This window comes from Homalodisca vitripennis, unplaced genomic scaffold, assembly GCF_021130785.1.
Source record: "Homalodisca vitripennis isolate AUS2020 unplaced genomic scaffold, UT_GWSS_2.1 ScUCBcl_4663;HRSCAF=10977, whole genome shotgun sequence".
NCBI lineage: Eukaryota > Metazoa > Arthropoda > Insecta > Hemiptera > Cicadellidae > Homalodisca > Homalodisca vitripennis.
The window spans coordinates 6,148-21,389 of NW_025780769.1; the positions used below are offsets into that span (position 1 = coordinate 6,148).

General features: G+C 31.8%; 1 protein-coding gene across 1 annotated transcript; it reads right to left on the reverse strand.

The window, feature by feature from the left end:
• Nucleotides 1-2,405: 2,405 nt before the first annotated feature.
• On the reverse strand, nt 2,406-4,525 carry LOC124373022. The gene is made up of 3 exons (XM_046831431.1): nt 4,515-4,525; nt 2,987-3,188; nt 2,406-2,870 (listed from the first exon to the last, which is right to left on the reverse strand). The coding sequence occupies exons 1-3, from the start codon at nt 4,523-4,525 to the stop codon at nt 2,406-2,408; spliced, it is 678 nt and encodes a 225-aa protein (XP_046687387.1).
• Nucleotides 4,526-15,242: the final 10,717 nt, after the last annotated feature.

Sequence of the window (15,242 nt, forward strand, 5' to 3'; positions counted from 1 at the left end):
GAGCTTTACACCAAATAAGGAGTGTGTTCAAATCTGAGTTTAAACTTTGTATAGCATTATTTATATTATTAACATCAGCATGAATGTACAACTGCAGATCATTTGCATATGCCATGGATTTACAAAACATCAAAGAATCACACATTCTATTTATATACAGAGAAAACAACAAAGCTGATAAGGTTGAGCCTTGCGGTACACCGACTGTGTTACTCTTCCAGTCTGAGTATCGGCCACTTCCGGTTTTAATCTGTTGCAACCTACCATTTCAATATGAACTAAACCATGTTACTACATTATCACTAAAACAATAGGAACGCAATATTGCTAACATTAACTGATGATGAACACAATCAAAAGCACGAGAAAAATCTAGTAATATTAACACCGTTAATTGCCTATTGTCCATTGCTCGTCTTATATCATCTGTTACATTCACAAGCGCCGTTTGAGTACTAAAATTAGGTCTATAACCAGACTGATATTTGCACAATAAATTGTTATCACACACAAATTTACACATTTGTTGGTACACTATCTTATCAATTATTTTTCCAAATACACACAGGATATTTATAGCTCTATAGTTCTTACATTCTCTTGGATCTGGTATCTTTGGCAAAGGCAATATAAGAGAAAGTTTCCATTGCTGAGGGTATACACCATTCATTAAAGAAAAATTAAACACATGGCATATGACATCTTTAACTTCGTTAAAAATCAACTTTAAAAACTTCAAGTGTATCCCGTCACGCCCAATGGCATTTGAATATATTATTTTGTGAAATAACCTTACACATAACATTTGTGTTAACCTGAGTAAAACTAAAATAATCATCAATTCTCATATCAAATTCTCTTAAACCATTATAATAATCAATCATTTTAACATCAATATCATTATTAATTCCACAAAAAAACGAATTTAATTCATTAATATCAACAACAGGATCACTCAATTTTTTAGACTCTTTACCCGCACCCTGATCTCTAATTGTTTTCCACAGAACTCTACTCGAAACGTCTGTTTTGAAAAAGTCATCAAAGTGTTTATTTCGAGCATCTCTGACTTGTCTCTTAATACTATTTCGTAACACTCTGTAATGCTCCCATGTAACAGGATCTTTAGTACGTACATAGCGCTTGTACAGAGAGTTTCGTTGGTTCATTAATGTTTTTAAATTCCCATCAATCCATGGACATGGGTTTCTCTTCGTACAAATACGCCGTTCTGGAATATACCTATTATACAAAGATAATAACCTTTCACATAAAATATTAACTCTATCTTCAATTGAATCGTTATTATAAAGGTCCTCCCATTTTAATGCTAAACATTCATCTTTGAGCTTATCCTTATAAATATTTTTTAAAATCTCTTAACATCTTAACAGCTTTTCTCATTTCCTCGCTTAAATTTTAAGTTTAATTCCACATATATTAAGTCATGATATGAAAGCCCTGACACAGATGATTGACCATAATCAATAACTTTAGACAAATCATTACACAGAATTAAATCTAGTAACGTGTCCGATGTTGGTAAATGATACGTTGTCTGTAGTGGCAACAAATGTAGGCTCAAGTCATTAACACAACCCAAGAACTGAGTTTTGTCATAAAACACTTTGTCACTACTTAAATCAATATTAAAATCTCCTAAAATTAAAACATTATCATAAATTGGTAAAAGATTAGATAATACATCAAACAATTCTACAAGAAAAGCCCACTTTTGGTGGACGATAAACAACACATAACAAAAGCTTCCAGCCTGAACCCACTTCTAAAACAATGAACTCCGGTTTTTTACAGTAAATCGCCTGAGAGAGTGCAAGCACTTTGTAATTGAAAAAAATTTCTTAGATATACTACAACACCTCCTCCCTCTTTGTTCTCTCTATCATGTCTGATGAGGGAATAAACCTTCTAACTGATATGGCTGAGACAATATTTCTGGTTTCAAGAATCTTTCCGTTACCCCTATAATATCATATAAACCATTCTGAAAATATGTAATAAAACTTTCACGATGAACTTTAAGGTTTTCTACGTTAACGTGTGCTACTTTTAAACCCCTAATTAAATTACCTCGTCTTTGACCATTATCAATAGCAACATGTTGAGAATGATTAAAGTTATCATTGGCCATCAATTATATATATGTATACAAATAACCAAATGGAAACTACAAGTATTAACAATAAGCCAATTATGAACACCACTAATACAATTTAAACGCCAAGAAAGTAACACATTAATATTTAACAATTGGCTATATTATCAAACACTTTTACAAGAAAAATACAAATAGAGACTTTCAGTGAGATATGTAGACTTAACCTTATATTACTTCCGTAGCTAATAATAGATCGAAACCATACTCCTTCGTTGACTGCGCATCCTCAGGCCAATTTGTTGACATCCTCAATGCTGTCAATTGTAACAAAACGGTCACCTTGATTTTTCCTCATGAAAATGCGTCCGTTCCTTACCCACAAATATGTATACTGTTTTTCTCTCTTAATAGCACGAGCCATATTCAGTAGCTTTCTTTTCTCCTGCGTCAAACTCTCATTGAAATAAATCACCGATGCGTCTCCATCCATGAAACCAATGTCTCTCGAGTTTAGATTCTTCTTCACACGCCTCTTGTTCATAAATGCTTCTTTGTCCAGTTTTCGGACGAAACGGACAACAATAATTCCAGGTCTTGACCCATCAATTGATTTGTATCGATAGCAATTGTCAACACTATCCTCCTTAAAAAGAAAGCCGATTGCATCCGATATCTTACCGATGATATTCAAAATATCATCCTTCTCTTTGTGAGGTACCCCACTAATCTCGACAACATTGTCCTTGCTCGACTGTTCCAATGCATTTACTTTACTGGAAAGATCATTAAACTATCTTCTTTAAATTAGCGTTTTCCTGACGAAGAAACCCTATGTCCTCAATTGCTTTCTCAATTTTTATTTCCAACCTCCTCAATTTTTTTACCATTATCTACAATCCACTCGGAATAGTTTTCTAACTGATTTCTAAATTCCTTATTAGTTTCCTTAATCTCCAGCCTGAATGATTTCATTTCATTTAGTATATCGACAAGTCCAATATTAGGCGTTATCTCGACACCGGGCTTATCTACCGCCGTTAAGGCAGCGGCCACTTGCCTATCTACCGCACTGCCACCAGATGACACAACACAAACAGGACATAACCAAGAATCCTCTATCTTTATAAAATCTTCCTTTTTCATGTTCAAAACATTTAAAATGAAAACTTTCAGCACACTGACAACAAATTGCTCGGTGGGCATTAAAGGAAAACCCCTTCTTGCATGTTCGACATACTGTTTTCTTAGTCACTCCAGACACAAGAGTTGTGCTCGAATCTGAGTCAGCTTCCGATTCCCCTCGTTTTAAAAACACAGATAATTTCTCACCTGTTGGTGTAACGGGCGTAGAATCACCCCTTGCATGTTTCTTACGATCACACATATTGCACTTACAATTGACTTGAGAAGAAACAATATACTCATAATCTGAATCTGTAAGATTACCTGCACATTTCAAATCGAAAAAACCGCTACACTCAATACATTGCAGTTTTTGACTTTGAGCTTCAATAACACAATTACACTTTCCACACTTTATAATCAAAGTAGGATTAAACTATCGTTCCGGAAAAGAGAGAGAGAGAGAGAGAGAGAGAGAGAGAGAGAGAGAGAGAGAGAGAGAGAGAGAGAGAATGTTGTATGTGGCGTCAGTATATAAGTGTGTGAGGTTCCACGCCTCCTGATAAACTGTTGTCGATATAAGTTTTCTTTTTTATCATTTTTATTAAAAATTTTTATTATTTGTTATCCATTCATCATCACGTTATCATTTTTGCCGTTATTATCTGGTAGTCATCCTATTCTCTAACACTTGTTTTGTTGTAGCTATGATGTATTTGTATGTTTTTTTTTTTGTTATATTACTAGTGTATATACGTTACATTACTACATTTCATATTGAGGCCTGATTTATTCTTATATAGAGAGTTTTCATATTTACAAACATTTAAAAAAGGTTGTGAAAATAAGTAAGCGATACAGCCAAAACAAAGTTTTTATATTATATAAACGTTTTGATATCTTTTAATTATACACAAGCGTAGGCCGATCTGGGGTTTTTTAAAGAAATTTTAAACCCGTTGGATACTATTCAAATACAAATTTAACTTATATTTCAAATACGTAAATAACTTCAATTTACTTTAAATATTGAAAATGTGATATTTTTTGCAAATATTAATACATTAAAATGTCATACTTTGCATAAATATTGAAATAATTTTAAAAATTTCTAATTTCGAACGGAGGCACTGTTCTACAAGAAATGTAAATGAAAACTTTTACTCTCATAAATGTCAAAAATTCATTAGGAACTGTACGAAATCAACGAAATCTCGAAAGTAAGAATTATATAAAATATACTAGCTGACCCGGTGAACTTCGTTTCACTTACCTCTTGGCCATGTCGCTCCCTGTGTTAACATATTTACATATGTACTTTATCAATTTGACAGAGTTACAAAATTCCACATTTATGTGAGTTTCAAAAGTTTTGGACAATATTGGCGAGTACGGCACAATCCAACGATTATCTACATCAAAATTTCCTTTTATCTTCACAATTACAGATCGCCCACCGTCCTCAACTGATTGCCAACGATACAACGGGTAACCATCATTTCCCGAGATGGTTTCAGCAATCAATGCTCTAGGGTATCGCTTAGAACACTTGCCGTCGACCATACAGGGGGAGTTGTTGTTTGAAAACTCCGCAAGGTCCATGTATCATATGTTTACTTACTACTGCATGCAATTTTGGGTAAAGTGTTTCATCGGGAATCTCGGCTGAAATTATGGAATCAATGTCTTCTGGCCTTAATTTATTAACTAACCAAACTAATATGTGCGCATGTGGCAGACCACGCTTTTGCCACTCAACAGAGTACATTCAACAACGTACTTGGCCATACACACGATGCTTTATAATGAAATTCATTAAAGATTTTAATTTTTGCTTAAACACTCTGGCAGTGATGTCATGCCTATTAATTGGTGTTTGGCCGTGCAGCAATTCATTCTTAATTTCCACCTATTTTGGGTTACAGGTGAATGTAATAAATAGGTCTGGACGGCCATATTTTCTAACATACGACATCGCATCTTGCGCGTATTCGTGCATGTGGCGCGGGCTTCCAATGTAAGTGGCCGTCAAAATTGTAATTTTTTCCACATTTTCTGCATTTGCAACGGCATTAATAGCATCAAGAATCTGTATGAATAAAAATCCATAGAGCTGACTTTTTTGTTGGTTTCAGCACCTGGAATTAGAAATGATAAACAATGACATTTTTTGCATACATTAAATATGACACATTTATTGTCAAATTATCATCATTATCATATCTGACAAAAGGCAATCAATACAGGTAATAAATTTAAAGCTTTCTGGTAAACTATATTTTTTTGTCTTTTTTTGCGGTGCGTAAACATATACTTTACCATGTGTAACAAAAATCTTCGACATAACATATTTGATGCTGTCAGGCCCAAACACTACAGTACTTTATTTGCCATCAATAAACACTTATATTCTATCATGATCAATGTCTAATTGTAAATTTCCGCATTAATTAGTACTGTAGGATTCTAAGTTTGACATCGCACACGATGTAGCACATCCTCAGCCATGTCATTCCAACATTTAATCCACAAATCTTCCGGATTCGAAGGGAAACATGTGGATATTATAATCGCAAACAATGTTCGAATTTGATGTGGTGAAGATATGATGGAATCCTTGAGCGTATTATCCCAATGTAAATCATCTTCGAGTAACTGTAATAGTTGACACGCCTCACGGTAAGTAGCACACAGATGTCCATCAACTGTTCTCAATTGTTGAAACGATGTCGGACCACGAACATTCACCAATAACAATCTAAGATAATAACATTCAGCGTTATTTGGATGTACTGTATTTGTCGGAACTATAATCGATTTCTGGATCGTAGGAGAATGCTGTTCGTTCGAGGTTCACAGGAGCATTGCGTTTGCGGAATCGGTCAATTTCCTTTTCCCGGGCTCGCTGCTGTTGTGATCGATGTGCCCGAACTCGTTGCATTCTTTGTCTATCCACTTCATTCTGTTTACTGTAGAACGCAAATGTGCCATACCATTACGACTCTTATCATTATCAGTCTCTTGCTGGTCATCAGTGCGATTAGCGCGTGAGGTAGCTTGTGCCGCACATTCGATCTACTTCGACGACCTATGTTAGGTCGTTTTCTTCTCGGCATTGTAAGCAGTATCTGATATTTATTTATCTGTAGTTTTCTTGCACTAATAATGTTAACCTATAATGGCGGCAGCTGTTTTACTTTAACCCAAAAAATTGCATGCAGTAGTAAGTAAACATATGATACTGAGGCACTTCTTCATTTGTATTTGTTACAGCTGTTAAACTAATTATCGATACATAAACATTAATCAAACGTTTGACAGGTAAGAACAGTTTGTATGGGAAAATCAAATTGTCGTTTTTAGTATTTTCCTTGCAATTTTGTTATATTTTCTCATCGTTTAAACCTTCCCTGGACTTCCACGAACATTTCAAGACCAAAATTAGCCAAATCGGTTTTAGAGCCGTTCTCGAGTTTTTAGCGAGACTAACGAACGGAAATTCATTTTTATTTAGATATATATATATATAAAATTCTTACTTTCGAGATATATATAATAAAACCTTCGGAAAAACTTAATATTTTGCAAAATATTTAACCGACATGTAAATGCATTAAAAAAAACTAGTATTTTTAATAAGACAAGTCTCATTAATCCGTCAGTCTTTTCCATGTAGGGAGTAATCAAAACATTTTAATATTTAAATAGCTCTTACTGACATTGTTGGATAATTTAAATACATTTCAAAATATGATGAGATTAAACAAAAATTGAAATCTGTTATTAAAAAAGTGACTACATTTTTAAAAGTTGTGAGGAAACTAATTGTAATAAGAAACAATAAAAAGAAATAATCCATGACTATAATCAATCTATATAGTTAGAAATTTGTAGCTTGACTTTTCATATGAAAAACATATCGTAAACGTTACAGCAAAATAAAAATTTCATTATTAGCTAAAGATTATATACCTGTTAATAAATTTGAAAACTATTCAAACACAAATTTATTAAATAAAAGTAGTAAATACCTGATATTTATGGAAAAAATATGTGACTTTTTAAATAATTATATTGCATCAAATACGGTATTTAAAATTATTATTTGTTCATACTAAATTTAGATGAGAGCCAATTACTCTATGAGACTAAATATAGTGTTTATTACAATTTTTCATTAGAATTATAGAAGTACAGATTGTATTAATCTCTGATTTGCATTATTAGAAAGTTTCTATGGAAACTAATAATAAAATTATTTATGTATTCTTTTATAAACTTGTGTTCGTAATAGGTCGGGACAACATTTAGCGGTGGTGTTTGTGATTTATATATGTTAAACTTGGAATTATCATCCTTTGAATGTTCTAATATAACGTCAATCTTATCTATAATAATATCGGTAAGCACCTAGTGCACTTGAAAGATTTTGCAAGATTTCCTATCACTCTACAAGCAAATCAGACAATCATATTGCGTATCGCCTTTATTTATAATATTTAAATGGTAACCGAGAATCAAATAAGTTTACATTTATCTCAAGGGGTTCTTTTTGTATAAATACTCATTTCTCGCCTTTATCTACTTGAAATACTTAATATTTTTATTTATACTATCTGAAAATAAAAAATACGCTTTTATAAAGTATTTATACAATACAGTTCAATGGGTTACAAAGATAAATTACGGTTCTACATTAAACTCTTGTCTTGTGAATGCATATTTTCTACGACAGATAGCAGCAAACATGACGTAAACCATTATACCCCAATTCTCCAACCTAATAAGGGAGGGGAGTATTACATGGTAAAAGGGTGACGACCTGTCGAAGGACTGTCCCTAGAACCATGTAATACTCTAACCTGGGTGCGCATAACAGTGTCATTGCAGCCATTTCTGTTGATTGTAATAACAGTGGTGAATGCACGACAACTGTTTTAAGCACAGGCAGTCCCAATCCCTGCCAAGGTTGGTTACATAATATATAAACATATATTTGTAAAGTAACATATTATTAAATCACATGGACATTTTCTTTGTAACATATTTTAAGGAAGTTTGTTGTAATTTTCTCCAATTATAACGTGTACGAGGATAACATACCAATCAGTAACAATGATTCTTTTTCCATGTAAAGTGCGGCATGGTCGAAGATTACATTGCTTGGCTTAGCCACTTTCTTTATCAACTATTTACTGTGTTGAGTGTAATTCTAATTATGCTTGAAACTTGAAGAAATAAGTCTTATTCATGGTGTGATTTCTTTATATGTCACTGGCCCGGCAACATTTACTTGATACATAAAACTTTCTTTAATTTTTAAATTCTATTCACTTACTAGTATAATCATTTGTTAAAAAAATAGTGCAAGAACCTATCAATATATTCATTAAATGAAGTTCCCACACGTCCCAGTCAGCGACATGGACATGATGCAGTGTCACATAAAACCTCTTTGTTCCTCTAGCAGCACAAAGTATATATTATTTTGAAACTCAATTTTATTGTCAGGTTAAATTACAATCCAAACGATTAAATTATCAAAATCTATAAATCAGAAAAAATGAAGATTACTGACTTACAGGGACTCTGCATTACTGTTCTTCCTCTAGAAGTGCAAACTTTTTCATTTTGTCCCATTTCCAAAATAAATATCTAAGAATACTTGTTAAATTTATGTAAAAGATAGGGATTGGCGTGTGGTCAGTATCCGACAAATGATATATCTGTTTGTAATAATGACAGTGTTTTGCAGGAGCAGCTCTTTCCTATTATCTTAAAATATATCTAATTGGTTTGCTCACCATAAAAAGAGTATAAATTCCTAATACTTGAAATGTATTTGTTATTTTTTGTAACGTTATATATGCCAAAGTGTCTGAAAACCTGATGTCGGTTTAAGAATTCGTGTTGTTACATCAATGTATAAAAAGACGTTTAGCAAGCATTGGTAGTGTGTACACGATTGTTGTCTCTTACACAAATGTCATAGTTTATATAACACTGTTTTAAACATAGCTTACATCTAGTGTTTACATGCGTAGTCTCATGGATTAAATTTCAATTCATAGCTTTTCATAGTTCTCTGTGTAAGCTATTCATAATTAACTAACCCACCATAAAACAACCTCTCTATCGCCTTGAGCTTTAGATAGCTGTCTACTTGACTTTCTTCATAGAAGTTACCAGAAACGGGTAAGTATACAGGTAAGTCTTATCCAAAGTTAAATCATTCTATATAAAACTTAATTTCGTTATCAATAACTTTATTCTGTCCCTATCCTTGATAAGTAAGAGGAGTCAGAACACGATTTATTTTTTTTACAAAATTTATATTTTTTTTAAATCTGTAATTTCGATTTCTTCCTTTTCCAATCATATACATAGAATTTTATATATCAGACAAGAGTACTCTTAATTTCACAAATAAATTTTAATCGATATTCTTGTACTGAATTATGGATGGTAATTTAAAGTGGTTTTGTGTTGTATAATTTAAATTAAGTACTGGAAAAAATTTAAATGGGGAATCTACTTACATTTTAGCTTACTTTACACATAAATCTTGAAAAATTTAGAATATTAATCCCATTAGATAACCAATATTACTAATACCAATATTACCAATATTATATAACTTGAATATAATGCAGTTTAGAATCTAGACTAATTACAAAACTTAAAATGACATAACTACTAAACGATTACACTTAGTTTAATGTTAAGGATGTGTAACGTTATCTTATTTAATATTTTTAATATAGTAGTTGATATCTTATTTGAAGTTATCTAAGTAATAGTGTATTCAAAATGGTGTCCACTAAACTAGCTTCTAAAATATAAACATGTTTATGTGTCCTAGGGTGAAACACCGTTTTATATGACACTAAAACGTCTCTATGAAAACATAATTAGAATTTTAAAATTGACATTTCGTAGCCACTTAATATAATGTAGACTAATGTGTAAATTGATGACTACTGGTGAGAGTGTTCCTGCACTTAATAATTGACAACCATCTGGAGTTTATAACAATTTGTCAATAAGAGAATCAGAAAAAGGAACCTTGAGGTTCAGCCTGGTGCCTCTCTGAACTGGTAATAAAAATCCTGTATTCGTAGCCTTGGTCGTAACTAATGTTATATACAGTAATCAGGGCTATCTATAAACCATTTGTATTGAAAGGTTTACAAAAATTAACTTTGCCTGATTATTTCGTAAGATAATAAAACAACTTATATATTAATAATTTAAGTCTGACATTGGATGTTTCTTACCAAAATAAAGGGATCAAAAATTGATAGTTACCAATCGTTCTCCAGCAATACTTTTCAACATAAGTTAATTAAACGTTAAGGTTATTAATGGAAGAATATGAATGATTTAATTATAATTGATTATAAACTGGTAAATCTTTCCAGTCGTTTATACAGTGAGATACCTTTGACAAGTGGAATAGTCAAAATGATTTTTTTCCAAATACTTCATTCATATTTAATGAACATCACAATAATTATGGACACCAATTTGATGTTCTCACGTCAACATGTAAATTTTCTCTGGCACAACTATCACTACGGTGATATTTCAAATATCCTTACTCCTATCTCCTCAATACTGAGTCCCTTATTCTTTAGTTATGCAGTTACGTGACAGTTGTTCACCTTGGGCCGATCATTATGTGGTGTATATCTAGCCCTTCATTTATCCTAGTTGATTAATAAATGTATTACACATTTTGATGTGTAGTTGGCCTAAATTTATTTCACATTAGTCAAGTCTCTTAGCTACCCACCCTCTTTACACAGTAATTATTCTATTTCTGTATTTTAAGTTTGCATTAATATATTTCAATTACCATCCAATTATTAATCTATTGGTAACAGGTAGTTTTAAAATTCACACTAAACCGATTTCGATAGAAGTTCAAGGTAACACAATAAAAATCCTAAAATAGTGATGAATAAATTCAATAAGTATTTCTTATCGTCACGTCATGTAATCTTCGACTTTCAGTTATTGTCCTTTTATTTTGAATAATATAATTCGCGTGACATCCATGGGTCTGACTCTGAACCCCACGAGGAAGTAGTCCTCGTCGTACATAATTATACTAAATCTAAAGAAAATATTTTACTTCAATGGAAAGTCAGTGTAGTTGCTTAAATGTTGCAGCAGACAATGATATATACAACGTAATAAATTAATTAATTTCTTACTGGAGAAAGGAATATTTCCGATTATTCTCAATATATCGAAAGTGTTTAAAACTGACAAATATGGTTAACTAGAACTGTCGTCCTATTTTAATTCTACTTGTTTTTCATTAAGATATTAAAAATATTATCTACGTAAGACTAAAGTAACTCTTTGAGAAAACTGACATTTAAAAAAATCACATCAGTGTGGATTAAAGAATCCAATCGATGTGGGTAACCTTGTAGAATTTGTCATTAATTGCTTGTAAAAAATTGTTATCCTGGCTTGCTTTGTGTTTCAATAGTTATGAAAATTCGCTATGAAATTTTAATAAACTGCCCTTAACTGAGACATTATTGTCCAGGCCACGTATAATAGTATTTAAGATACAAAAAAAATTGGTTCGTATAAACATTTACTAAGCCAAATAAAATTAGTGTGACCTTCTAAAACTAAACCCATTCATTTCTATCAAGTCTCATATTTTATTTTACAGGAAAATTTATTCCATTTACCATAAATTTTAAATTATGTTTTTCTTAAGTGCTAAGAAATAATTGCAATATTCTTTACTGCTAACAGCACATTCAAGTAGTTTGTATATATAATATATAACTATATCTTTACAAAGCTTATATATGACGATTACAATCTCAATCTTGAGGACCATCCTTCACTGAACGTTAAAAATCACCAAATGCCATTAAAAATAAATTTTTGATATTCCTTTTTGGAAACCAAATTGTTTCTTACACAGAATTCCACGTTCATGTACGCAATAAAACACCAGAATGAGAAACATTCCCTTAAAATCTTTACTTACTGTCGGTAAGATTACAATGATTTTGTAGTTACCTGGAGAGCTAGAGTCACCTTTTTTAAAAGTATGGGGTAATATTTGCGTTTGTTGGACCATTTCGAAATTGTACAGTTAGAAATTAAAAGTTGAATGTTCTGGCCAATGGTTTGACAATTGTGTGAAAACACTTTTAAGAAGCCACCCAGACATTCCATACACTCCTCTAGAACGTTTATGAATTGAGTCACGTCGTCGCAGTCACCTCTCATTCTCTATCAGCAGTTAACATCATCGACGCCTTAGCTGCCTTAATAACATTTTTGCAATGTTCTTGTAGTTTTTAAAATGTGTTTGAAAATTGCCATTGGCAGATAATTTTGATGCATGCTAATATTGTATTAAACAGCCTTTGAAACTAATTTTCTGGTTGTAGGCTAAACCTACTACTCCGATTGATTTTTCATTTTTGAGCTATTTTGCTGAGAGTTCCCGCAATGTCCATGTACTAATATAATACTATATTATATGCTTCAAACATTTAATCAGCTCCAAAAAAACAGTCCCAAATCTCGTCTTTTGTAATAATGTGAATAACGCGGAAATATTCTCGGGTCGGGTAACTCGGGTAAAAAGGGTCTGAGACGGGAGAGTGGCAGTCCCACATTGTCAGAGTAACCAGCTGTGCGTCATGGTTGGAGACAGATGTAACAATCAATGATTTACAGATGGAATGATAGAGACAACGTTCTCAATGACGGTGGCAGTGGTAGCTGTCACACTTGGCGAGTTTACAGACCAGTGCAGGTTGTACGTTTTTAACAGATTACGTAATGCCCTTGTATGTTACATAAATTTAGTATATAAATTATATCAGATTTATTACCATAGAAGTATATACTTTATGTAAAGAATTCCGGACTTAGTCGACTAGTATGTCACTTGGCTTGGCCAATACCTTTTTTCTAATAACTATTTACTGTTTCGGGTCCAAATTCTAATTCTGCTGTTAAAATTTAAACATTTAATTTAATTTTTCATAAATTTTCTTTCTAGAATTTCCGGCCCTCGAGCTGAGTACGTCAATGGCCTAGCTGCATTTATTAGTTTAATATAACATTCTGAAATACATATATGTTTTTATACTGCTTTAAAAATTTGAAAAAAATAGTGCAAACAGGTCCTATGTTAAAATAAATATATAATCACACAAGGCCGAGCCAATGACATGGATATGACGCAATCATGAAAATGTATTGTTCAGGATCAATTAAGAGCTGAACTCTTAAATAGTTAAACTATATAAAAAGGTGACAATGTGTATTACTAACTGTATTAGCTACAGCCTAATGCACGTTACTAGTCTTCCTATAGAGATATTTAAATTGGTCTCACCTTTAAAAAAACAGTAATATGAGGAATATTTATTAAATATAAATTAAAGATAATAATTTTTTTCTGTCTAATATCCGAAACGGGCTAAAACTATTATAATTATAACAGTTAAATTTAGTGTTTTAAAGTAGAATCCTTTTCTTTAAAAACAAAAAAAATATACATCTTAGTGTTGTTTATACTTGAAGAAAAGTATTATTTCCAATACTCAAAAAGATACTTCCTGTTTTTGGAATTTATCAATTTACTAAAATCTGATATCCTTTTACTATTGGTATTGCTATTGATACAACAATGTATGAAAAGATGTTTTGCAATCACTGGTGGTGTGTACACGTTCGATGTTCGCTCTTACCCAAATTCCATATTTCCTATAACACTTGCGCCAATGCACCTCAAGTTGTAACAACGTCTCTTGTTATAGAATAATGTCTTGTTTAATAGCTTAGTAAAGTTCTGCAAAGACGTCTTTAAACATTCATATTGTCCTAACTCACGATAGTAGAATTATGTAATACGTACCTTCTATAGGTCATGTAGGTCCAGCGTAAGACAAACTACATCACGTAAGAAAATGATTGCCAACTTTTAAACAAAAATAATTACAATAAAGTAAAACATGAAGGACAACAATAACAAATAAACTATGTAACATACTTATTACAATTATAACACTATTAATATTATGTATTTTGGAAAGTAAGTTGCTATTAAAAATGTTTGACTTCGTATTTTTCAATTTACTATTTTTTTTAATTTTTCAAAATTAGAAAAGGAATTAAAAAGTTACTCCTCTTTATATTTCCTGACAGGGTACGTTATAAAAATCATAAACAAATAATTGTTGTGCCTAGGTTTTAAGGGGGACTGACAGCAAAATGTATTGTTAAATCGTAAATTAAAGACAAAAAAAACGTTTTTGGCGACAAAAATGACGTATTTGTTGAAAAGTACTATGCAGCTCAGTTTGCTTTACTGCACGGGTGGTGTGGATCACAGTGTATATTAAAATACAAGTTAAGGAGTTAAACTTATACAAGTTGTATATGTTTTATGTACATCATATGCCATGAAAACTTAAATTTTGCTAATCAATAAATAATAAAAATAAAGGTAAATGTATAAAATAATATGAAACACTAAGTTTGTGAATAACACCGTATACTATAAACATCAAATTGGTTTTCTATAAATTCACTAGCCTACTGGTTGTGAACCACAAATTATTACATAACCTTATGTATAAGGTAATATATAACTAATATTAAAAACTTACGTAAATTTTATAGTACAATATGCTGAACATGTGAATTTACAATCTTGTTCTATCGTATACAGCATGTTTAGTCTAAAGAGATACTAGTCAGTAATGCCAAGGTATTTCCTACTAACTAGCAGTTACTAAAAAAGAAAATGTGTTATCTTTGCTTCCGAGCCTCCACACTCTTGGGCACAGTCTATTTTGAATACTTGTAACACGTTCGTACATAAATGTTTTTTATAATTGAATTTTATAATATTAAAATCATGAATTGACTGAGCTATTCTATTCAGAATATCAGTTCAACTCCGTACTCCGTGAAAATCTAAATAAACGGAGTAACTGTGTTT